Source organism: Solanum lycopersicum, chromosome 1 (genome assembly GCF_036512215.1).
Source record: "Solanum lycopersicum chromosome 1, SLM_r2.1".
NCBI lineage: Eukaryota > Viridiplantae > Streptophyta > Magnoliopsida > Solanales > Solanaceae > Solanum > Solanum lycopersicum.
In genome coordinates, this window is record NC_090800.1 from 81,266,118 (window position 1) to 81,293,453 (window position 27,336).

The following is a 27,336-nucleotide window of genomic DNA, read 5'->3' on the forward strand; positions in this document are numbered from 1 at the left end:
TTGTAAATAGCAAGTAAATTTTAAATGATGATTATAAAATGATTGAAAATAGATTTATTGTTGAATAAATATTTGCCCTTGTTTTTCACTATTCACGGTGCACCTATGTGTGAACAATCCACCCAAACAAATGAAATTTACCCATTTGTCCGATTTTTTCGCGAATTTTTTTGTCGTTTTTTTTCAATAAAAAAGGCATTAATAGCCACAGAAATTATTAATTTGTCACTCTTTTCCCCTTCTCTCTCACCGTCCCTTTTCCCTCCCATTCTTTATTCTCTTTTTTTCCCCCTCTTCTCACTACTACTACTCCCCCAGCTTCCGGCCACCGGCGATCTTTTCCCGGCAATGTCGGACCAATCTATGTTTGCTCCTCTTTTACCTTCCGATCACCTCCCACCTAAATCCGACAGAGACGATCAAGAACACGCGCCTGAGCCGCACGTTATTCTCACCGTCGAACACGATGGGGTACAGCATCAATTATCAAACGGAGATCATATGGGTACCCATATTTCGGAGGTGGATGATAACCCATATGCGTTTCTTGGAGCGAATAGGTTCGACATGCCCGGATCCACCACAGTTGACCCGTTTAGGAATAATACACCTACAGTTGAAGGGGTCTATGAATGGTTAAAGATTGTCGTGTGTTTGCCGATTACCTTGGTCAGGTTGGTGCTTTTTGGGTTGGCTTTGATGGTTGGTTATCTGGCTACACGGACTGCTTTGCTAGGATGGAAAGATAGAAGCAGTCCTATGCCTAAGTGGAGGACTAGATTGATGTGTATTACCCGCATGAGTGCACGAACTATCCTCTTCTCTTTCGGGTATTTATTCAATCATTTACTTGTAAATTTGGTCAAAGAAAATGCTACCTTTTTTAATTTGCTTGATGAAATAAGATTTCTGCTAATCTCCAAGTAAATCAGTAGGATTTCTTGATCTGTATTGATGAAAGTCCCTCATGAAAATATTATTTGTCTATTTTCTGGTTACTTGTGAGAAGGCAGTGAGAAAAATTTATCCACTTTTTTCTCAAATAGAGCTGCTAAGTTAACTTTGTGTCTCTTTCTGTGTTATTGTGATAGCATCTGTATTACATTGAACCTTCATTTATTACATCGATCCTTCATATGAATCGAGTGCTCAGACACATATGGTTGGGGATGAGTGTGATATGGGTTTGAATATTTCCTGTGGATCATCAAAAGAGCTAGATTTTCTTGCATTGGATACTTACACACACCCCTGTTGGATATGTTGCTGAGACAAGCCCAATAAAATGGAACAGTACTATGATTGTTGCAAGAAAATTATATCCTACTTTTGAGTCAGACAGGATAGAACTTTAACTTGCAGTAAGTATAAACCTACAAGCTACACTATTCCATTTCTAGGCATTGGGGAAGTTTCTGAGAAGGCATTTATGCTAAGTGCTTGATAATAATTTTGATTTTCCTTTTGTTACAAGTAACATCAAGGCGAGGAACTGTATGCATGGATGAATACTAAGACCCACACTCAAACATCATAAATCTGATTTCAGTCATGGCGTTCTTTTCCTTTTCTTAAATCTCAAGGCCCTGAAATCTTTTCACTTCTCATTGAGTCAAAGTTTTCTTCTTTCGTACCTTCAGTTATAAGTGGTTAACGTCCATTTCTGGCAATCAACTCACCGAGATTTTTCCTGAAGTTGAGCTAGACTCTTCTCTTATTCCCAAACAGTTGCTTTCATTGAAAACATAGGCGCATTTCACTTTTTTTTTTACTTGAGACCTGTTTTTTTCTGGCCCAATTTGTGGACCTACCTCACCTTGTACATCTCTTCCAGCTACTCCTTTATGCCTTTCTTGGTGTTGGTTCATTGTCATCCTTCTGTTAGTATTAGATAATCCTTTCAATCTCAAAAAGAGAATAGGATATTTGGAAGAATTTTGTGATCTGAAACGACTTGCTTTTCCCATTTCTTTACTGGATGTTAATATCTATTCTGTTGTGTTTTTCTTAATGGCCTATGGCTACTTGGTGAAGATATGTCTTTCCTTCTCCTGCTTTTAGTGTTTTGACGAAATCCCTTTGTTACCTTCTTTTAATCGAACAAGATTACTTCTTTTTGGATGGTCTCATTATGCCAGTCATTTGTCTGAACATTTCCCCCTTTATTGCCATAAATTCTTTGTGCAACTAACACTCAAACCTGAAGCGTCAGATGAATTATGACTATTGAAAGTATTTTTTGAAATGAAAAGTTTGTTATTCAGTAAAAGTAATGAGTTGTCTTCTTTTGCAAAGATGTTTGTTGTTATTTTGTTTACTATTTTCATCGACCCCATTTCAAGTGACATTTCTCAGGATGGCTTCTTTTCTGAGGTCAAGTAGAAACTAAGTGATTAAATAAAGCATCAGTCACAGTAAGCTTGAGATTTTGTTCTTTTCTCTATTGAGGACGTGGATGGTGACGGAAGGGGTGAAAAACCTGGGATATTATTTAGCTCGCAGTTTTTGGAGGTCTGGGGAAACCTGTGGGTGCTATATCGCTTGCAGGTTTTGGAACTCTTGTTGAATTCAGTGGCAGATTTATGTTTTAAAGGGAGACTACTGGCCTAATTCACTCAATTAAATAAGTTTTATCCTTGCAAGACATTTTTTGATCATTAAATATACCCTTATTAAACTTATTAGTATTCCTTCTTTTAAAGATCTAGTACCTTTTTAGCATTCCTTTCCCAAGTTTGAAGTTCTTCTATTAGTCTGTTTCTCGTTGTTTCTTGTAGCAATTTTTAGTGTAACATGAATTTATAAGATTAGTGGTTTCATCTTGTATGTATGAAGGGTAGAACCATATTGTGGTATTCAATGTGAACAGTAGCTTGCTAGTTGATAAGTAAGGCATTTTGTGCTGTCCAAGTCAAACCGGTAGTTGCACGTTAAAGGAGGTCATGTTATCTTTTGTCAAAGTTAAAGGAATTTGTTTTATTAGATTCTCTCTCCGTGCATTGTGTCTGACGATAATTTTTTTTTTGTTCCTTTTCCCTTTACTATTTACTGTACCAGGTACCAATGGATAAGACGAAAAGGAAAACCCGCACCAAGGGAGATAGCTCCTGTTGTTGTATCTAATCATGTATCGTACATAGACCCTATCTTCTTTTTCTATGAATTATTTCCAACAATTGTTGCCTCTGAGTCCCATGATTCCATGCCTTTCGTCGGAACCATTATCAGAGCTATGCAGGTAATGGGCACAACAACACTATCTCAAATTTTCTTTCTACTTGTTAGCCTATTGGTGCTATTACATATAGTTTATGTTTTGTCCTTTGTACACAGACTTTCTTCATTTGATTCTAGCTTCCAATTCTGCATTCAGTTTATTCTGCCTCAGCTTGATTGGTATATATTTCGGTAATTAGGATACTGAACTTGTTTCACAGGTGATATATGTAAATAGATTCTCTCCCACTTCAAGGAAGCATGCTATAAATGAAATAAAGGTAAATAGTATCTGTCTTTGGTCTCTTGCCTTGTTTTCTTTATAAGATGGTCTCTTGTTTTTTTCTGTTGATGCTATCGGATGATAAGACTTCTAGGGCATTTCATTCTACGATTAGTTAAATCTACTTCTTACACGTAGTAGGCCCATGATCACTTGTTGCATCTGTACGATAGATGTTTTCAGAATGTGTTGTTGAGGTTTACCTTGGAGATATGAAATGTTATGTTCCAACCCAGGTAAAGCCTGCTACTTTAGTCCCATGTCTCAGGATCTTAGGTTGAGCTCTATACTACAAATAGATGCAGATTTATTGAAGTCTGGAGGTAGTTTTGAGCAATTTTTTTTGTTCAACCACTTGCCGACATGCTAAGGATTGTAGAAGATGGGTAAATTAAAATGTCTTATCCATAAACAACTCTTGATCTTTTTTATCAAGTATTTTTCCATTTCTAAAGCCTTAAACTTCCAACCGGTATATCTGACAGCCATCATGGTGATGACTTATTTACAATTAGTCACTTGATATTGAGGTAAACCTTCATTTAAAATTAAACTGACACATGAAAAGTTGCCACTATGAGAAGAAATGTCAGCAAAATTTATATGGCAGAAATTTTATGAAGTCTGTGTACTCCTCTTATTCAGTTCAATTAAAAGGTCTGAATAAGTAGTTTTCCCTTTAGCAACCATCTATGTAGCTCCCTTCATAAGGAATACTTGGCACATATTTATATGCATAACTACAAAAGTTTCACTTTGTACTTAGCTAAGAAATAGAATTACTAAACAGCTCCATTCATAATTGGTAAATAAATAATATTTCCTGAATGTATAAATATGAAGATAAAGTGTTCTAGGCTTCTAGCAATATATAGCTATTTGATACAGAAATATGCTTTCAAGGATCTGAAAACAGAGAAAGGCTTCTTGCGATCAATTTCCCCGAGTGCTTTTATTTCCTGAAGGGACTACAACCAATGGAAGATCAATTATTTCCTTTCAACTTGGTGCATTTATCCCAGGATATCCCATCCAGCCTGTTATTGTGCGGTATCCCCACGTACATTTTGATCAGTCATGGTATACTCTTCCTTCTCATCAAGTACTTTGCTGCTGATTTGTTTTAGTTATATCACCCTCATGTGGATTTTCATTGTCATGCAGGGGGAATGTTTCCCTAGCAATGCTGATGTTTAGAATGTTCACGCAGTTCCACAACTTCATGGAGGTACGTATGACTTGCAGTAAGAAAAGATGTGACTAACTGTTCATGGATATGTATGCGCTGCTCAGTGTGGTGACTTCCTATGGTGTCACGCTCCAAACCTATGATGCTTTTCTGCTACGAGTCATATATCCAGAACTCTGCTCCTTTCACATATGAAAATCTGCTTCCTTACATGTATATGCATCTATAAGGGCTCAGTTATTAAGCAGAATCATTTTATCAATGTGATGGTGTATGACTGCCAATTTTTACCTCACGACCTTGTAATTTTTCTTGAGCTGTTAATGAAAACCATGAATATTCTTCAGTTCCAGTGAAATTTGGGGATTAATCTGCTGTTGCTGGATTTGGTACACTGGCACTTTCAAATGTGTGTTTATCTTTGTATTAATCTATGTCCGGTATAGTCTAGACAAACTTATCTTCATTATGGTTAATCAAGACACCTGCCGGTCTTTTCCAGTTGTCTTGTAGGCCTATCTGCTTTGCTTCATCAGCTTTAAGTATTTTACAACATGTTCTTGATAGTTTTAGAAGTTGTAGACCAATATACACTGATTCATTAGTTGTAAAGATTTAACTGCTTGACGTTATTATGTGCTTTCAGTGTGCTTGTTTCATACTGTCTTTTTGCTAAATATATTCTTTAAAAATGATAAATAGATTTTTAAAATATGACCTACTGTGGAACTTTGGAAGTCTTAACTTCTGCATCTTTGGGATTTCATTGAACTTTTGAACAATTGTCTTACTTTGTATAGTAATGTGCAGGTTGAGTACCTTCCTGTTATTACACCTCATGAAAATCGGAAGGAAAGTGCTGCCCGACTCGCTCAAAGGGTGAGTCTGATCTGTAGTAGAATTTATTCTTCTGCTATCTGGACAAAAGTTTATTTTTCATGTGTATTGTATGTTGTTGCGTATCAAAACATCTTGTTTGATATTTTATGCAGAATTCATGGTTGTTTCCAGCTTCTTTTAATTAATGTGCTTATGTTTTCCATTATAGAAATCCAACCCGGTAATTGCTGCACATTTCTATTTAAGCTGTTCATGTCTCTCTCACTAGTCTGGAGTAGTCTTCTGTTTCTTTCCTTCCACACTGTCTGAACAAAAAACGCAGTGGCATTGTTCTTGCAAAGTTGGGTGTGACATGCTTATGAGTATTTCATATTCTTTAAATACACTAGAGTTAGGAACTACACATACCAGTACCAGATATTAATACTTGTAAACAAATCCATGTTGTACTTGTGAGGTTAGTGGTTATTCATTGATGTGACATTTTAGAGTCCTTTATTGTAGCATTTCACCCAATTAAACTTTTCTGTTCATAAAAGTGATGTCCATTTATACTTATCCAAAAGAAAAGGTTGTCTCATTTATCACCTCTCCTTTAGAGTGTACTCTTTGGATGTTCTCTTTTTAGTTGGTATAGCTGCAGATTAGGTCACTGTTAAGGGACAAGAGGTCAGATTAAATAATTGTCGAAGTTGGGGACTTCTTTTACAGTTTCAAGGCCTAGTTTATCTAAATTTTCTCCTTGCAGCTTATGTAGTGTGGTTCGCATTTGACTGATGTATAAGTTATGTTTGTCGTACTTGAAAGACCCTAATATTGACTTGATACACAATAAAAGAACAGATTTTGTGTTCTGCAGTTGAATGTCATTTTGGTTGATAATGTATGTGATTAAATATTACTAACTTGTCTAGACATCTTTTATATGTCCTATTTACGAAGGCTTGATCCTTAAATTAAAATGTATGATCAATACAGACTGGACATGCTGTTGCAACTGCCCTTAATGTGGTACAAACATCTCATTCATATGGCGATGTGTTGCTTCTTTCAAAAGCATTGGAGGCCAATCAGGTATATGGTTATTTTCAAGAGTGTGCTAACTAAATCATATTCATATTGTTTATGTTGATGTATTGATTTTTGTTTCTTCCTCTGGGATAGCTTAGAGAAACTAATGTTGGAATACACCTTCTTAGCGCTTTTCTGGAATCTTTCTTCTTAAAGAGCTCGTGTAGCTTATTTGAGACTAATATAAACTTCTTATGCTGTTAGACTGTCAGCAGATAGATGTTGATGCATACAGTGCTGCTTATAGTACTCCACCTATTGCCAATTTACTACATGTCTAGTCCCAAGAGCTGTATGGTTACCTCCAACAGTGCCCTCTTGATAGTTGATACTGTAATGTCATTTTTATTATCTGGGTTGCTGACAGCACTATGGAATATCTGGCCCAGAAGCATGCCAATTTTACCTCCAAGAGTGCCCTCTATTTTTTAAAATTTTTTTTACATAGGTAACTGTTTCTATTCCTGTAACACAGTACAACCCATTGTACTGAAACCATATCTACAAAAGATCTCAAAAGGTTACTTCTTTCTCTTGCTGGTGTTCAATGTTGAATCATTCAGCAAAGGTGCAACCCTTTGGAGTTTTTTCTATGTTTTAGTCAGTGAGTTGCTTGCTTAGGAAAGGATGGATTCCTTCCACTTGTTTATTAAATCTAATATGTAGTTTGCTTGTACAAGGTATTTCAGTTGAATGTATCACTCTGGAGTAATGTCTTTTTAACCATTTCCAGGAAAATCCTTCACTCTATTTGGTTGAGATGGCAGGGATTGAAGCGGTGAGTTTACTTTAATTACTTCATCTCCTGAGAGAAGCAAGTTCACTTCTGTTTAGCTATTTCATCAGAGTATGCTTATTTTGCGACATGGTGTGTTTGTAAGTTAATTGTGAAGGGAAACTGGGCATGGTGTCCATTCTGTTTAGCTATTTTTTCAAATACAAAATCTTTAGCTTCATTGCCTCTTAAATTTGGTTTATTGCTTAAATGTAACTTTTACTTTTGCCCCATAAGTTTAGAGTAGATTCAGTTGGTTCTTTTATGTAGTTGCTTCGAAATACTACAAGGAAGTTGTGCACACTAGCTCAAATTATGAATACTCCAGCATTTATTGTTTGATATTCTTTTAGGTACATATAATGTTCCGATTAATAGAGGTATTGGATGACTTCTATGTAGAACAATGCATATTATAGCTTCATGTTATGTATACTGGGTTTCCCCCCTATTTGTTACCAATAGAATCACATATTTACCATAATATTAGTGCTTTGGGTTTGATTGTAGTGTGGTATAATGTTTATATAGGTTAATCTTGGGATAGTGTACAAGGAATGCGAGTGACGTAGAAATGACCTTGTAAATGGAGTTTTAACTTATGTGCGAATAGAGATACCAAACAGAGACATTTGATGTTGTCAAGCTTAATCTTTCCTGTTGTAATTGATAATAAAAGGATTTGGTTTGAGAAATAATTGGTTACCTTTTCTAGATTCCACGCACCCATAACTACAAAACAAAAAAATTGTGTAATTATGTACTCTATCATTGAATTATATCACAAAGAAAAAGATTATTCCCGTGAATGAAATGCCATTTTTCTGAATAAGCAGTCCAAAACTTGCTCTGAGTAACAAATTCTTCAGTGGCTTATTAAGATATCTGAAGCAGTATGACTACCTAATTTTATGCAGATTTTTGTGTTGTTGCAGCAAAGCTAATTTTTCAAAATGTGGACTGAACATGATGAAGGATATATGATTCTTTCATTTTATTTTTTTTTAGGAATTTCATTTGAGCTCTTTGGAGGCTGTAGATTTTCTGGATGTTTTCCTTTCAATGAACCCAGACTCCAGGTTTGCCATTTTTTTTGTTTTAAAAATCATGCTTAAGCTCTTTAGAGGCTGTAGATTTCTGTTTTAAATATCCCCATTGTTGTTGTCAAGCTAATCATAGCTGGACAAATTTCTGGGGATACATGGCCTGGTAGCAAGGGCCTGCTTGTATGGATGATGCTTGTATTTCAGTGACTAATAACTTTAGTGTTCCCTTTTACAAACTTGGTAAAATTTATATGGCTATGTAATGTATAATTGTTAATTTTAATGCTCCCAAGCGTATAAACCTGTTCTGATTTATTTGTGCTCCTCATGGTCTTTGTGAGATTACACGTTATGTTTGTTCGTGAACTGATGTAGACCAGATTAAGTCTGCATTTCTTGCTCCATTTAATTGGTTTTCTCTTGTTAGACTATGCTTAAACCTAATTCTCTCACTCACGATCTCTTTTCATTGTGTGAGTTCCTCCCATTCTTATGGTTTATGTCTGTTTCATGCGATCGTCCTTGCTCCTTCCAAGTTTAACTGTGGCCTCAAAGAAAATTTGAAATTTGTGGTTTTCATGGTATCACAATGTATCACTATTTTTTCCCTCGCCTGATTAGGTTATTGGGATTTGTAGTTCTGTTTTGATGCAATTTTTGTAATTGTAAATTGTACTTGCTGTAATTTCCATTGTGTCTGCAGGGGACAGGTCGAGATTCATCACTTCCTCAAGGTCTTAAGACTGAAACCCTCTACTCTTTCTGAAAAGGTAACAAATATTGGTTCTGATTGTCATAGTTTGGGACTTTGAACATTCGTTTTCTTATTGCTGCTTTCATCATTCACTCCATTGCAGCTGTTTCCCTGAAATTATGATTATGTTTTTCACTGGTTACATAGTTATGTAATCTATACGTTTTAGGAGTTGCTTTCTTGGGCTTTTAAATGTCTCTTCTGTCTTCATCTTTGGGTTTGCTGTCATTGGTTATCAGCTTTTGAGAAAACTATTCTACTTGGTCCTTTTTTCGGTTCAATGCCTTTCCTGATAGACCACTTTAATCCTCAAACATAAGATGAGAAAGGTCACCATTGTTAAATTATGTGAACCGCCTCATCAAAAAGCTTAATTGTAAGGGGATTACTCATTTTTTTTATCTTAGGTACGCAGCACACCTTTTCATGTGCAGGTTTAATTCTTTTTCTTTGAAGCATGAGGACAGCTAATGGGTGGCCATTTAAAAAATTAAGCTGCTGATATCAAGTAGCTAGAGAGGGGCCACATTAGATTGGAAGACATTGAAAGCAAATAAGGATATCAAATAGAGTTTTTTTTGGTTGAGTTTGAAAGTCACCCTTCATTAGATTAATGTCGACATCTTGGTCCACATAAAAGAAATGGGCCAAGCACGTGAGGGGTTGTTGTGATGACATAATTAAGTAAATGAAAGTGTAGCCTCGCTAGTAGCTTTAACTTTTAGATCCTAAGGTTCACATGCTTCAACAATCATGAGCAACTTGACATATCAAACATTGCAATTATACATTAGAGGGAAGGTTATTGTTTCTGAAATTCATACCAGTTACTGTCAAATAATAGGAAGCTTAAGATATGTCAATGACATCAATTTTATTTGTAAAGTACAATAATATTCTTAAAAAGAATTCTATTTTGTTGAAAGAGATTGCTGATAAGAAAGTACAATAACCTGCTTCATCTCCCTGAGCTATTCTTCTTGTAATGCAGATATTTGGCTTCATTGACGTGCAGAAAAGCGGTAAAATAACATTCAAGCAGGTGCTCTTCCTCCAGAAATTGTTCTGAAATCTAGCTGTTATCTGCTTAAGTTGTAGCTTTAGGAACCATATTCAAGCAGGTGCTATTATTGCTTCCGCTCCAGTTGTATAATGCATGAAATTAAGCTATTCATTTTCTGATAAAATGTACAAAAAGTGGGTTCGACGGGATCGGGGGGCAGATTTTGTGTCGTGAATGGAGCTCTAGACTTAGAATTCATGATTGATATGTCTACTGCTTTCAGTTTTTGGTAGGGTCAGCTCATGTCTTGAAGCAGCCATTATTTTATCAAGCCTGTGAATCAGCCTTTACTGCATGTGATGGTGATGGGAAGAACTGCATTCTGGAGAAAGAGGTACTATCACTTCCATTCGGTTTGTTTGATAGCTCTTCTTATCAGCCTACTACCTATTTGACTTGTCCCTATAAATTTCCATATGTTTTTTCAGTTTGGGGATTCTCTTATGCTATCGATTCCTGGCTTGAGTAACAATGAGGTGAGTTGGTTTTTGGTTAGTCCTGGAAAACTCTAAAGCCACTCAAACATTGTTGTTTGGACTGGATATGTATCTGTACTACTTTTGGCATGTAAACTAGGTCAATTCAAGATTTACAACTTCAATCGGTGTTCATTTAACCTGTAAGAAATGTTTAGTGAATGAACTGAAGTGGAGATTCAATTAGATGCTTAAATTGTTAAAAATCTATGGTTTTCTGATTGCAATACACATCTTATTTAAGCTTCTTTTGTCTTGATCGTTGCAGATGGGTGAACTCTTCACCTTATTTGATATAGATTGCGATGGGAAGATCAGCAAGGACGATTTCATCGGCTGTTTAAGAAGATATCCGTTGTTGATTGCCCTTTTCTCACCATGTGTTTTGCAACAAATTTGCCCATAGCTTGAGAAGTGAACTAGGTTGATGGGCTTAGGCACCATCAATTGGTGGAGAACCCTTATTGGCCTTCTACCACAGATGTGTCTAAGAAATTTTGTTGCTTAGATAGTGTGTTTTATCCTTACAACAAACATGACTTGGGTGTTATTAATGTCCCATTTTGAATAGTAAAGTTGTTTGGCCAATATATGTAATGTCTTGATTCTTCTTTTATTTCCAAGTTTTTGTTCAATTTCTCAAAGGGAGATGAAAGTAAAATCTAGGCTTCTATATTAAGTTGTAATGTAAATTAAAGTATACTGCAAAAGCTAATGGAAGTGTACTATACTTACTATTTGATTTTTTATTCTGTTTTTTCTTCAAATATGTGATTATGTTTATATCTGACCTGTAATTATTACTTCAACTTGAAATGAACAAGTGAATGTTGCTATTGAATATTCAAGTTAGATCAGTTAAAAAGACTTAATGGTGTGTTTGGTATGAAAGAATTTTTTGATTTTTTCATGTTTGGTTGCGTTAAAAGTTTTGGAAAATGTTTTCCAAATCATTTCATTTTCCTCGGAATAAAGGAAAATAACCCCCCATCACCCTCCCCCAAAAGATTAAGTTTTCAATTTCAAATATTTATTTTTTCGTCCCACTTGTCCTTATCCACGACCTCCCCCCGCCCCCTCCAAGAAAATTAAGTTGCTTTTAAAAAATATTTCCAATTTTATTTTTTCTATTCACCAATTAAACATGAAAAGATAAATAAAAAATTTACTTGTATCCAGAAAAATATTTTCCTTCGTACTAAACACGAGTTATTAGTTCTTTGTTGAGTTCATTAGTTAGGAGTAAATTGATGAGTTATTTTGTGTGACGTTTGGGCTGTTTAAAAGGTTACAGGCTAATCTATATTTCCAATCTGATTTCTTAATAGAATATCAATTTTCCTACTCTTGAATTTGGAATTTTCTTGATAAACTTCAAGTAAAAATAAATAATGTTTGCTTGAAAGTGAGTATAGTCAGTGGAAAAACGTACGTGTATTCCATTTTTAGTGATAGGAATATGGGGCTTATATAGTATGATTATATGCACCACTTAACAATTTGAAATTTTGAATGTGCAAAAAATTTTCTAAATTATCATTCGACCTGTTCCTTTTTTTTTTGGTGTGTGTATTTTACCTAATATCATGAAAATTGTATAGTTTAAGAAAAAATGCCATACATAATTTTTCTAAAAAGAAGGGAAAATCATAATAATAACATCAATAAGGGGTATTAATTGATTCTTTCAGGCTAGTCGTGGAAGATAATTTAAATGAAAATCTCCATCAGCATCAGCATCTAACAACGATGGTATAATTCAATTCGTTTAAGTCTTAGTCTATCGACAGGTTGTCGTAACTCTCGGAAAAAAAAAAGATGAAATTCAAGCCAACAAATAAGGTAGAATACGAAAAAGATAAAAAAAAAAATAAATAAATATAACAATCATAACTTTATCATATTACGCAACTTTTCTTCCCTTTTTCTCAAATTTGACACACATACATTTACCATTTGCAAACTTTTAATCCACTCATCATATTTTTTCGATTATGGTCCAAAGTGTATAGAGAATAATACAGTAAGGGGTCAATTTGTACGCAGGCAAAAACTGTTGACCATTAACTAATATTTTCTGTAAAAGCAAAATTATATTACTTAAACATTCACCTAATTAAGTGATTAATTGGTCCCGGAGAGAGAATTTTATTTATATTAATTAAAAATACATAATAAAAGCAGTGGCTAGCAGGTATTTGGAATCATGAAGTAATTGGGCAGATGAATGCACCTCTCGAGAAATTATATAATTTTAGGATTAGTGTATATATATATTAGTAATAAAGGATTAATTAAGAAATTAAAAGTACTAATCACATTACAAAGGATTAAAGTTATAGTACCGACATCTGTCACCACAAGGCACCCACCATGAGTATGAGGATAAGGGCCTGTTTGGGAACCCACTTATGTTTTTCTTCAGAATTAGTACAGGTCTTTTATTGGTTGTGTGATTTTGGGACCACTTTTTAAGTTTTAGTTGCTTGCTACACACAAACACAAACAAAATTTGCATTATTCTATTCTTTGCTAAAATTAATCAAATTACACTAGGTGGTGGGAACGTCAGGTTCGAATGAATTTTTTTTATGTATAATTTGAATTTAGCCGATGCTTTAGAACAATTTTTAGATTGTCGGTGGAAAATTAAATTATAATTGAATATTATTAATAAAAAATTTTATTTCGTCTTTAAAAGTGTATTGGAATCTGTTATTTGTATTACTTTTTTAAAAAAAAAATAATCAATGGTTGAAAGTCCATGAGGTAATATTAAGATTTTGTATACATACTATATTCTTTGGATTTCATTTGTGAGATTCTACTGAATATGGTACTATTCTTGTTAACGATGGAAAACTAGTCTATTTTCTGAAATTAAATTTGAATACTAATTATTTATTCTGTAAAAGATATTACCATTGGTAAGTAACTTTTCTTAACACAAAAAGAATAAAGAATTTACTTTGAAATAAAGAGAGCTACAACTTTTCATCTTTCCCCCTCTTTTACGTCAAGAATCTAGGGCAATAATACAAGTTAACGTTGATCGAGTTTTTTGAGAGGTTAAAAATATATATTTGTTTATATAATTTGATTATTATTATTGTTATGTTAAAAAAGTAAATTTTTCTTTTAATTTAAAAAATACGAAATGTGTTTGGTGTTACAGATTTTTTTTCTTTAAGCCAACATATTTGGCATGTAAATTATTCTTTCTTTTGAAATGTAAAAAACCTTTTTATTACTATTTCCAGGAAAAGAATAGTAACCTATATTTTCTATTCATATATATATATATATATATATATAATAAAAAGGAATATTCTTTTAAAAAGAGAATATTATTAATTAATGTGTTGAAGAAATATCTGGCATGGATACTGAACATATTGTACGTTCTTTCTCACCTCCACAAACTATACAACAAATGAAAAACGAAAATGGTGTTAGATCGAATTCACACATACTTGATGAATTAAGAATATAAAAACTTTCAAGAGAAAGAGATGCGAAATCTAGAGAGAGAAAGAGAGAAATCAATATTTCGTGGTTAATACCCCGTGAGTAAATTTTCACGACGGTGGATATATATATTTATAATTCAGAGTATTTTAGATTACAGAGAATAAATAGAGAATAAATATTAATCAGGCTGCACAACTTAACAAATGACTTTAAGTTTTCACATCACTTAAATTAAAACACCGTACAAATATTATTTGTTGCTGTTGGGCGACTAATTTTGTTGTGCGGAATTTGAGATAATACGAGAAAATATAAACGCGAAAAACAAGACAACAGATTTACGTGGTTCACCAATAAATTGGCTACGTCCACGGGAAGAGAGGGAGCAGTTTTATTATGGAGAGGCAAAAGCAGAATTACGGAATAGGGTTTGCCATAGCGTCTATATATAGTGCTAAGCTACGCCCTAACAGGCTTGGGCCCAAAATACAGAATTGACAGATAATTAAGGGCCCAATTCAAGGCATTCAACAAATCTCCACCTTGACTTGAATTCTCCAAACAGATTCTTCAGACGCACTATGATAGTGCCAGGCCTCCCCCTCTTCCTCAGAATTGCCCCGCAGGGCAATTAACAGCTTCTGATGTTGAGCAAGTCCAAACAATGTTGAAACTTGCTCTGTGGAACCGGCTTTGTGAACATATCAGCAGGATTATCAGCAGTTCCTACTTTCTTCACCTTGATTCTCTTCTCACTTCTCAGAAAATGATACCTCACGTCAATATGCTTGGTTCTCTCATGATGGACTTGATCCTTGGCTAGACAAATTGCGCTCAAACTGTCACAATACACCGTAGCCTGATCATGATGCAGACCAAGATCACTAACCAGCCCTTTCAGCCAAATCCCTTCTTTTGCAGCCTCTGTCAAGGCCATGTACTCCGCTTTCGTAGTAGACAAAGTCACTGTAGGTTGCAAAGTTGCCTTCCAACTGACGACAGATCCTCCAAGGGTAAACACATAGTCAGTCATCGATCTTCTTGTGTCAACATCTCCAGCATAGTCAGAATCAGAATAGCCAGTAACCAAGCACTGAGTATCACCTCCATAAATGAGACCAACGTCAGATGTACCTCTAAGGTACCGGAAAATTCTCTTCACAGCCTGCCATAAACTGAAACTGTTCCTCCCTGTGAATTTGTCGATTTTCACGTTCAAAGCAGACATCTCGAAATTCTCCAAGAACACTGATTAACCGAGAGGCTCTGATACCAATTTGTTGTGCGGAATTTGAGATAATACGAGAAAATATAAACGCGAAAAACAAGACAACAGATTTACGTGGTTCACCAATAAATTGGCTACGTCCACGGGAAGAGAGGGAGCAGTTTTATTATGGAGAGGCAAAAGCAGAATTACGGAATAGGGTTTGCCATAGCGTCTATATATAGTGCTAAGCTACGCCCTAACAGGCTTGGGCCCAAAATACAGAATTGACAGATAATTAAGGGCCCAATTCAAGGCATTCAACAAATTTGAATTCATATCGCATAAATATTGTATTGCATAACTAATTTACTGTAACTGATATATAGTATATTACAACACTTTCACCTCTATCAACAAGTTAACCTTCAAAATTTCAGTAAACATAAATTTATAGTCCTTACATTGATCATCTTATATTTATTTATCATGGTTATGCGATATAATAATATTTAAAAAGGTAATATTAATCACGGTTAAGTGAATGAAATGTATGTATAAAAAATATCATGCATCTTTTAATTTAGCGTATATTATTAATTTTTGACCTTCAACATTTTCGAAAGTATAAAATAAGTGGATGCAAAATATTTTTGAACCCCGAAATAACAAAAAGATATGCTAGGCATAAATTTATATTTTTGTATCATAATATGTCAACAACAAAGTAATAAATAATTTTTTTTTCGTGAAACATAACTTATATATTTTCGTATCATAATATATATGCTAGGAGCTAGGGCATAATATTTCCATACATATCAAATAAAGTGAAAAAAACGCCAAACACCTACATATAGGTTATGTACTAACCTACTTTGGGTCTAAATATAGAAATATCTTTCCACAGAAAATAGAATTAATCCTCCCAATAGACCTTTCTATTACAATTTCTTAAATACTTCTTAAAAATAATACTATTAGTATTTGTTACTTTTTTTTAATGAGAATATATTCGAGAGGAAAAAAAAAGAAGTATATGCGTAGATGATTGATGAAGTGAAGAAATGTATACCATAAAAAAGAAAAAAGTTAAACTTATGACATTTATATTCAGAAAAAAATTTAATTTATTTTCTCTACTTGTATTAGGTAAGTAATTTTTGCAATTTTTAAAGAATACTTTTGTCATTTTTAAACTAATCAAAGGAGATTTGGAAAAAATCTTTTTGGATCTGTTTGAATATGTCATATCAAATTATGATTAGTAATTATAATATGAAAACGAAGTTTTGTTAAATATGTAATTTAAATTTCTTAACTTGTATTTTTTTTCTAAACATGAAAATCACAAGAATTGTAAAAATTAATCGAAAATTTTCAAATTCTTATACTATCTTACCTTAAGCTTATAAACAAAATATCGAAATATCATAATCTCTTCATGCTCATCGCTGAGCATGACTCTCCTTTATAGAAAGTATAAACATATCTTTAAATAATTTGACATAATTTATAGTGATGATCTAAAATAACATATCAAAACACTTATTTAAAATCATAACATCATATCATAAATTTTCGTTTTAAAAAGAATATTTTTGTTCTTTTTTTAGTTTGTTTTAAAAAAAATGATCTCTTTCCTTTTTTGCTGACATTTTAACTTTAACTTTCCACGTAACATGTTTAAGATCACAAAATTAAAGGATATTGTGATAAATTTAACATAACTTTAGTTTAGAACCACAAATTAAAAAATCTTTTTTCTTTTCTTAAATTCCGTTCTAAATCAAACTATTCATTTTACAGTATAAATTTAAAATATTTTCATTGGTTTATCTCTTGTCCACAAGCCATTAATAATAATAGAGGAATTAAAGAGCGTTGAATTTTGACATCATTAATAGAAACAAGTCAGTAGATTATTATTTAATAGAAGCAATGCGTTTTCGATATATCATTGGTTCGTACCATTTTTGACGTCTTTCAAACATGTGTACCACCTTTAATTTCCATTTTTATGGACTATACTTTCTTTACTCAATTCTTTTTTTAATATAAAAAAATAGTAAATAAATATTTGATACTCTTTTTTTTTTTTTTTTCTGTTTTCAGTTAGCTTTTTAGGATTACCAAAACTAGTTAAGGATGAGGGTTTTGTTACTACGTACCATTCCAATTATATTATTCGTTGAGATCTCTTTTTTTTTTTCCCTTAGTGGGGTTATGATAAAGACATTAAGAAAATGAAAAGAAAAAATAAAGAGAAAGAAGTAGAAGTGTGTGGCCTTTGGCTCTTTGTTCCTTTTGATAATATATATTTCTTTCTCCTATAATTTATATGGATTAATTTGATTTGATTATATAAATAAATATTTTAAAATTAAATTATTAATATAAAAATATGTTATTTCTTGTAAGACTAACTAAAACAGAAAATAAATCATATAAATCGAGATAGCGATAGTATAATAAATTGGGGTTGAAAATCAAACAACAAACTTTGTACATTACCCTTCTTTACTTACCCCCACTTTTTTTTTTCTCTTTGCTTATCTCTCTCTCTCTCTCTTACATTTGTAAGTGTATTGTGTCTTTCCATTTTAGCTCCAAATAGTCCTTTTGCAACCAAAATCTTGTCTGAGATTTTTCTATATTTGTAAGTCCTCATTGCTACACATGTACTATCTTATTAGCTAATCTATAACTTTCATTTCTTCTATTTGATGCTTTTCTCTCTTCCTTTAAATCTCTTCTTGTATGAAATTAGTACTAATTCCCTTCATCTAGATTTTTTTAAATCAATTTCTATGTGATTAATTCCTTCTTCAATATTAAGTTTTTTTTTTTTTTTTTTTTTAATTAAGGGGATTGATCTAAAGATATGGTTCGAGGTAAAACCCAGATGAGGCGTATAGAGAACGCCACAAGCAGACAAGTTACTTTCTCAAAGAGAAGAAATGGTTTGCTAAAAAAAGCTTTTGAGCTTTCTGTCTTATGTGATGCTGAAGTGGGATTGATTATATTTTCTCCAAGAGGAAAACTATATGAATTTGCTAGTTCAAGGTAAGTAAATGCTACTATATTTCTTATTTTTAATTTTATCTATTATATAGGTGTTTGTTTTCGTTCAGATCGTATCAGATCTCATATTTATATTATACATGGATAGAAAGTATTTAGATGTAGATGCAGATCCAAGTCCTTTTGATTACTACAGTAGTTCTTAATTATACTAATTTCTCAAGAGGTTGTACTTCATCCAGATATAATCCATTAAAAAACTTAACCCTAGTTAGTTCAAATATTCATTTGATTAAGAAAACAGTAATTTTGTTCCTATAACCTTAAAAATGGAATAGTTGTATGGACCAAATTAAGTTTTTGTTGAGCAATTAGACAACATATAGAGTAGTAGTACTAGTTATATCCTCGCATAGTTAATTAATTTAGCATTATTCTTATACACTTTACGTAACGATCAACAAGAGTATAAATGGGAGCCAGTTGTCAAGTTATAGTACTAGTTGATTTCATGATCTATATAAGTTCTTGGGCTGTTCCCATTATGAACAACACCTTAAAAGAATCTTTTGGACAGACAACAATCTATTTTCTGTACGGATACTCTTGATATTCACATACCAAATTACTATGCCTTTTGTGCTTCCATTTATATATATATATATATTTCTGTCAGTAAAATCTTTATTTTCTTTCTTATTATATGAATTATCCATGTTATTACCCATAACTTTTGACATCCTAGTAGAAGGCATGCTTTCATAACTACAAACAAAGAGACAAATAATTATTAGGAGAATCTAATTGTTGTGTCTCCTCCTTTTTTTTTTGTGTGTGTGTTCGTGTTAGTTTGCGTGCATCATGAATACCACCAATTTTTTTATATTTTGTTTCTTATGAAATTTGAACCCTAATGCAATTATTCGTTGTTGATGAATGCTATGTGTATATTAATATGTTAGTGTTGTTCAAAAATTGGCAGCATACCTGAGGTAATTGAACGATATAAGAGGCATACTAAAGATAAAGTTAAATCTGATGAAAATCAATCTGTGGATATTCAGGTAACTTGTATATGCAATTAGTGCATTTGCAAAAAAAAAAAAAAAAAAGAGTGAATAAATAAAGGCTTACATTATATATGCATATAATGCAGCATACTAAGCAAGAGACAGCAAGTTTGATGAAGAAGATAGAACTCCTTGAATCATCTAAAAGGTTCGACTATATATAGCTGTTATTTCATTTTACTACTCCTTCTGTCTCAATTCATGTGACATGTGACACCAGTTGACTGGATACGGAGGTAAAGAATAAAGGATAAACTTTGTTATGTTTATCGAATTGCCCTTATTAAAGTCACATCTAGTTGACTTTTCTTCACAATATAGTGTTAAGTGAGATATAATAAGCGTGAAATGGAGAAGGTGCCATTAAATAGTTACTAAATGAGGAAATGTGATATTTCTTTTGGTCGATAGATTAAAAAAAGAAAGGGTGTCATATAAATTGGGATAGAACGAGTATCCTTTACTAGGTCTCAAGTAAGTTTTGAAACACCTTATCAATCTTTTAAATGGCAATTTGGATGTAACACAGGAAACTCTTGGGAGAAGGTTTAGGATCATGCAGCCTTGAAGAAGTTCAACAATTAGAGAAGCAATTGGAGCAGAGTGTCATTACTATTAGGGCTCGAAAGGTTTCATTTTCTCACACAATTATTATAATCTATATTGAAATTTAGGCTACTTGTAATGCATTTTTGGTTCTCTTTCTTGTTTTCAGATGCAAGTCTTTAGGGAACAAATGGAAAGATTGAAAGAAAGGGTAAGACTAATTGCATTGTCACAATTAATACATATGTAATGTCATCCCAACTATCCTATATATGCTAGGTTGCTCAGACTCTTAAATATACCAACGCGTACATAAATGGTCAGAGTATAGATTCATTAAAAAAACTATACTAAAGTCGACCTTTTTTGATACTCTCACATTGCATGCGTGAGTCTATTTTTAGAGGATTAGTCATGAATGTGGAAATATGTTTAGAGAGTCCGAACACCATAGCCTATAAGTGGTAATAATTTTGTTGCTTGTTATGCTTGTAACTTAGGCTTATTATTTTACTTTCTTGTGTAATATATTATCCAGGAGAGAGCCCTTACAGCTGAAAATATGATGCTGAGGGAACTAAAGGTATAATATCTCTTCCTGTAAACATGAGATGTGTACATTTGATTTTCTTTCCCGAAATTTATGAAGTTCAATTATATATGACTTAAATAAATTCGTCTAATTTGAGTTTTGTTGATTGTTGTATTAGTTTGGAGGAGATGAAGAGAGACGAAAATCAAGTGGAGAGAAAGAAAGAGAAGTAGTTTTTTGTATAGAAGGTGGTAGTACTGGTAGCGAAAAATCAGATGTTGAGACTGAATTGTTTATCGGACAACCTCATTATCATGACTCCAGAATAAGGCGTCCTGAATGGTCTTGAGTGGTTCGATATAGGAACCACTCAAGACCGAAGAATTGCTCTCAAGTACCCTTATTTTGTACTTTGTATAAATTTTGACTAATTATCAAGTATAAACTAACTAGTAATCTCAGCTGCTAAATTATTTTGGAGATGTATGAGTGGGTTTAATTTCTCTCTTTAATTAATTAAGATGGAGTTTAACTTTTAGCCCTTCTTCTGGGATACAATTTATACTTATTGGAAACATTTACTTTCACTTTAATAAAGATATGATGTTCTAACACTAAACTTTCAAATTATAAATTTTCTTTAATTTCTAAATTTATCGAACAACTAGAAAGAAATTACGTTTAACTCTAAAAGTAATTAACTAGCCAACTACTCGTCTACTTTAGGCCATCAACATAATTATTCTTACGTATGGATGTAACTTTTTTGGGGTTCGATAATCATTGATTTAATTCAATTCACGTGTAAGGTTCATTAAAAGAAAAATAGTTCTCAATACAAAATTTATAACTTTTTGAACTTTGAATCAAGATTTTTATCACGGATAAAGAAATTTTATCCGTCCCAGAACAACCTCGGTGGTAGCTGTGAAATAATTGGCTAGATGAATTAGAGGGTCTTTTTTAGTTTAATCGTACTGCTGACATCTGTCTCGAAAGTAACGGACTGTTTGGGTATCCACTTACTTTTAGCATCTTTTGCTGCTGCTTCATATTCATATAAAAAAGAAAATCGTACAAAGTTTTTTTTTTTTTTTTTTAATTTCTTTTACATTAGAAAGCCTTTTTTCCATTGATTTTGTACAATGGTTTGGTGATTCAGGGACCACTTTTGAACATGACCTTTACTTTCAAATTTTAGTTGACTATATGATAACAGTATTTTCATCAAATTTTCTTTAATTTATTATAGCATATCATAGTATTCTTAAAAATAATTTATGATATAACAAGGTCTTAAAGGCAAATCGAGTCTTAAATAAATTTATTTGAGTAATATATATAAAATACGTCTTTATTTCCACTCCACCCTATTTCACCCCACACATAAAGATAAGAATCTAATAAGGATTGAAGCCTGAAGTGAATTATAAAAACTTACTATATAATTTGTTTTAATGACATGGATTATACTTTTTCCAACACTAAATATAAAAACTCTCATGGTCTTGTCATAAACTTAATCATTACTAATATTACATTTTTATATGAGAATGTTCGAAGTAGCTTAGGGAGTCAAATCACCTCATTATTAATAGAGTGAATGCAAATATATAGAATTAAAACTCCTATAATTTTTACTAGTAGGTCTCACACTATTAAGTATATCCCCACAATTTAAAGTTAATTAGTTGCTTCTTTTTTTTTTGTAGTTATCGATTTGAAATTTTGATGGCATACCTAACACGTTTTCTCGTATATATCATACGGCAACATTATTTTCCTTCTTTTATACTGTAATTTTTATAAAATTGAGTTTGATCAAGCTTTAAATTAAACGGGTAACATACTTTATATGTTATTACGATTTCGATTTTTATACTAGACGAAGTTTAGTTTTATCAAAACACTTCTACTTGAATCATTTCGATTCCGATTTCAAAACACTTAACAAAACTTTTAAATCTCTCTCACCATGCTGTCTTACTTTACTTAACCTTAAACTTTTCTCTAACCACATTAAATATTCCAATTCAATTTCAACCAAATACTTTTATCCAACAGGCAACTTAAATATTTCTCGTTTAGAGTTAAAAGATACTGTCATAAATGTCATTGTTCCCCATGAATTTGGATTTAGTAAAAGTACAATCAACCGAAAATATTATTATCAACTTATTTTTACTTGTCTATTTTAAATATTTGTATCTTCTTTAAAAAAACAAGAATTGATATGTGCATTTTCTATAGTGCTCATATTAATTAATTTATATTTTTAAGTCTTAGAAAAAATGATTTGTGAAATAAGCAACTAACATGCTGCGGGTAAACTAGGAAAAAATAAAAATATAGTTTTAATATATTAAAAATAATAACTAATAATAAAAATATATTTTAAAAATAATGAATAAGTAAAACTGAACAAATGGGAATACTAATTAGATATGTCATTTATCTGGAGTCGATTGGGAACTAATTCAGTACTAATGAGAAACAATTTTTAATTACAATTGAAAAAAAAATGCTCGTTTAAATGTTTTGTAAAGATTAACCCTAGCTACTTTTCTGAAAACAAATTATAAAACCCTACTTAATTTTTTGTTAAAAGTGTAAATTAATTTGGACGGCAGACCAAGAAATGTATTAATGAGTAATAGAAAGATGGTTTTATTTTTAAATAGTAAATATAATTTACAATTTAATTTTTTTACAACTAAATATAATTCAACCATCAAGACGTTGAACTTAATTATCTTATGAAAATTATCAATTTTTGCAGATGAAAATTAAAGAATTGATGGATGGAACAGTAATAAACAATTTTTATATATTCTTTGGTTAAAAATTCTGTCTTATCATCAAAGTTGCAAGATAGGAGTAATATGTTTCTAAAGTTGCAATCAAAAATGTCAATGTGGCACTCTTACATGGTATTAACATTAGTATGTCAAATTATCTTGTGAAACTTAGAGGTACGTACACCTTTAGACTCCAAACATTTATGGAAAACACTTTTAGAAGTTTTATTATAAACTTTTTCTAGGTCAATAAGCATGTAACACCTCGCCATCTGAAAGAGTTAGAATTGGAAATAGTTATTTTAAAAAAGAATGAAAAATCTGAAAATTCGTTAAGTTATGTTAAGTTTGAATTTGGAGTCAATTTTAAATAACCATAACTCTTAGGTCATGATGAGTTAGGTGTGCTTTCAGTAATCATAGGAAAGATCTTGGAATTATCTTTCTGACGTCGTCGAGTTTGTGCAATCCTGAGTTTGTAGAGTAAGATATGCTCATTTGAAGTTGGGATGTTCAAATAAAAAAAGTCTAAATCGAATTCTCAAAGTGTATTTTAGTCTTTCCCTTACCCAATTATTTTAATTCGATTTTAGAAGTTTGTTTTGGGTCTAATATGAATTAGAGCAGTTCAGTTAATTAGAAATTCACGCTAGGGCTTGGAGAAAAGAGAAAATAGGAGAAAGAAGAAGAAAGTTCAAGATTCATCGATTTCTTGAAGATTTTCGCGTGAATTTTGGCCAAGGATTAATCCCTTCGACGTATCTAAGATCACATAGCGTTGGATTAGTTCAGCCACGTGCTAATCGTGATTTAATTCAGTAAAGGTGTATAGTTTTGAAAGCAAATTCTATGAGTTCTCTATGTTAATTCGTTTGAAATCTCGTGGGTTCTTGTTTGTTAAAGTTTTTTAAAGTTGATTCATGTATTTAGGCGTGATTTCGAGTTGAATCTTGTATATATTGATGGTATAGTTTATTCCAAGTGTTTGGGGAGAAGAACCAAGTAGAAATAAGATGTTTAGAATTGAAAATGAAGGAGAAAAGTCGGAGTGCGCCTGGGCAGGGGCTAAGGCGCTGCACCAGAGCACCTAAAAGAGGCTTTGAAGTTTAGGATCTGGGGCGTCGCGCCACCTAGAGCGCCCCAACCCAACCTTTGAAATTCACCCTCTGGCATCCCGCGCCTCTTCGAGCGCCAGGGACATTAGTTCTTTTCATTTTCCCCTTTTTTTTCGTACTAGTTCCTTAACGTACCTATGTTTTCTAGTTTACTCCAACATTCTAAGGTAGGTATAAACATCATGAAATCATCCATAAATATTAGATCATGAACCTTAAATCCATAATTCAATTCAAGAAAAGCTAAGAGTCAAGTTAAGAAGTCAAGGACCAAGTCAGGAGCAGTTCATAAAGTTTTTCAAAAGTCTTTTACAAACATTTTAACTTCGTTTTAAGACTTATGCTTTGAGATGACTAAAGACTAAGTGTAGAATTTCATTTCTTCATATATTATATGAGAACTAAGTATTTTCAAGAGTTAAAAAAATGTTTTTACATTTGAGCAAGAAAGGATACACAAATTTCCAAGAGAGCTTTTAGGCTAGGTTTTAAGTAATTATCTCAAACCAAAGAAAGAGATTTGTTTTAAAAGCATATGCGATATGAGAATGCAAGTTCATAATAACTCAAATCTCCATAAACCATGTAGCCATCATGCATTAAAAAAAATCACACTTTTTAGATGATTTCTCAGTGCTTTTTAGCATAGCTTAGTGGATCCACTTTGTTAATGCGTTCTATATGACAACAAAGTACATGACAATTTCGACAACGTGGGCAAGACGTTGCATCACCACTTAAGCTCATAGTGATAGTTGCCGATTAGAGAAACTCCCACAGAAACTATGTTACTTTATTATTTGAGTAAATTGAGTTGTTATTGCATTTTTTTTTATCAAATTGAGCTACAACCTACTAATTTAAATGCTTTGTACAACTGCACCCTATTTATTGTTGTGTACATTGCATTTGAGTTAAGTTTTTCATGAGTTGAGTAAAACCGATGTAAATGTTTCTTTTAGATTTTTTTTCAAGCTTATGTTATGTTTAATATTCCCCTCGCATACTCATACATTCATTTACTGACGTCATTTGGCTTGCATCATTTTAGGATGCAGACACAAGTAATCAGGATCAACATCTAGCGCCTCGTTGATCTAGTTGAGCACTCAGTGTTAGTTAGTAAACCTCCTTAATTTTCGTAGGGCTTTTTTTTTTGCATTGCTTTAATACTTTAGTCGTTAGGATGATCGGGGGTCTTGTCCTGACATCCCTCATTGCTTAGAGGTTTCATAGACGGATCGTTATAGTTCTTTGGTCTTATTCATTTCAAATGTTGCTTAAAGACTTGAGTTGCTTTATTGGCTAGTAGAATGCTTTTTTATTAACATTCTTGAGTTATATAGGTCTATCCTGGTTAATTTAAGTGATCCGCTCAGTAAGTAAACTAGGATAAGGGTTCTCTTTGGGACCATCAATGATTCCCGAGTGTTGGTCCTTTTCAGGATGTAGGCTTAGGGCATAACATAGCACACCTCTCCTTGTCCTCATCCCATCTCTATCATCTTCTTTCAAATTTTGACAGTGTAGCTCAGCAACTTGATACCTCTACAATTGTTGTAATTTTGGATATCACTCTTATTCTTATATAGCAAAATCATTGTGCTCCATATTTATTCTGACATTTTTTATTTCATAAAATTAACATCTTCAAACAATCTATTTAGTAATCATCCCTACTTTTCTCATCTTATGACCTTATATATCTCCTCACACTTTATACTCCTAAAATATCCAAAAATCCCAATACTCTCGTAGTGCTCGAAATTATCCAATATATCATTCTTGTTCCTTTCTTTATTTAAGAGTTTATTTCCAAAAATAATTCTTTTTTAAGATGAAAGAAAGCTTATTTGACTTTAATTTCAATTTAATTTGATAAAGGAAGAAAAGAAATACAGAAAATGGCCTAAAATATCTTTGAAGTATTGAAAAGGGTATACAACTATCCCTCATCCACCGATTTGCTCCAAAATACCTTCATCATCCGTCTATTGGTTCACAAATGTCCTCTCCATCCACCTTTGCGTCCAATTTTAGCCATTTCATTAATAGAGCACCATTTAAGATAATTAAATAATCTTTTTATTTACGTGGCGCTCAGTCATTGGTTACAATTTAATTATTTAATATAATTTTAAGCCCACCCATATTTAACTAAATCTGCCCGATTCAATACAAAGAACCCATCTAATTAAAACAACTCTAAATTCTTGTTCCCAAAGAAACACTCCATTTCTCCAACCAAGTTCTTGAATCAATGAAAGTCGGATGCTTTATTAGTATTCTTCAACAAATTTGTGTACATTTATTAAAGAGATTATTAACGTTTTCTTTCTACTAATTAATCTCCCTCCCTCGCTCACACACATTGGACCTACACTGTAGAGTACATGCTATCAAGATAAATAGTGAAATGTTTAATGTAATTAATCAATTAATTAATGGAAGATTGCTTTGTTGTTTCTCCAAGAAAAAGGTGTAAAAGAGATGATATTGGATCAATTCATTAAACGTTATTTACGAATATAAAGATTTGAGAAGTTCAATTCGACGTTCTAAAATATTTCACATCCAACTTCCATTTATTCAAGAACTTGGTTGGAGAAATGGAGTGTTTATTTGGGAATAAGGTTTTAGGGTTGTTTTAATTAGATTGATTCTTTGTATTGGGTCGGGTGGGTTTAACAAGTATTGGGGTGGGATTAGTTTAAAATGGGTGGGTCTAAAATTATATTAAATTGCGGCAAATGTTGAGCGGCACGTAATTGAAAGGATTATTTAATTATTTTAAATGGTGTTTCGTTAATGAAATGACTATAATTGGACTCAAATGTGGATGATGAGAGTATTTGTGAGC

General features: G+C 32.5%; 2 protein-coding genes across 3 annotated transcripts; both read left to right on the forward strand.

Annotated features, from left to right (window-relative positions):
- The first annotated feature begins 215 nt into the window (after positions 1-215).
- On the forward strand, positions 216-11,462 carry LOC101267740 (lysophospholipid acyltransferase LPEAT2). The gene is made up of 14 exons (XM_004229818.5): positions 216-830; positions 3,058-3,238; positions 3,438-3,497; positions 4,416-4,579; positions 4,664-4,727; positions 5,499-5,567; positions 6,507-6,602; positions 7,333-7,377; positions 8,383-8,453; positions 9,124-9,190; positions 10,166-10,216; positions 10,461-10,571; positions 10,666-10,713; positions 10,982-11,462. Exons 1-14 carry the CDS (start codon positions 349-351, stop codon positions 11,117-11,119), a joined length of 1,647 nt encoding a protein of 548 aa, XP_004229866.1. The 5' UTR covers positions 216-348; the 3' UTR covers positions 11,120-11,462.
- A 6,146-nt stretch (positions 11,463-17,608) lies between these two features.
- Positions 17,609-21,101, forward strand: LOC101259089 (MADS-box protein SOC1-like). Of its 2 annotated transcripts, none has more exons than XM_069287565.1 (8): positions 17,609-18,050; positions 18,259-18,457; positions 19,398-19,479; positions 19,572-19,633; positions 20,015-20,114; positions 20,201-20,242; positions 20,570-20,614; positions 20,742-21,101. In XM_069287565.1, the coding sequence occupies exons 2-8, from the start codon at positions 18,276-18,278 to the stop codon at positions 20,910-20,912; spliced, it is 684 nt and encodes a 227-aa protein (XP_069143666.1). In that variant the 5' UTR covers positions 17,609-18,050; positions 18,259-18,275; the 3' UTR covers positions 20,913-21,101. The 2 variants fall into 2 exon arrangements, with proteins under 2 accessions (XP_069143666.1, XP_069143669.1); XM_069287568.1 differs by lacking the exon at positions 17,609-18,050 and adding an exon at positions 18,073-18,149.
- The last annotated feature ends 6,235 nt before the right edge of the window (positions 21,102-27,336 follow it).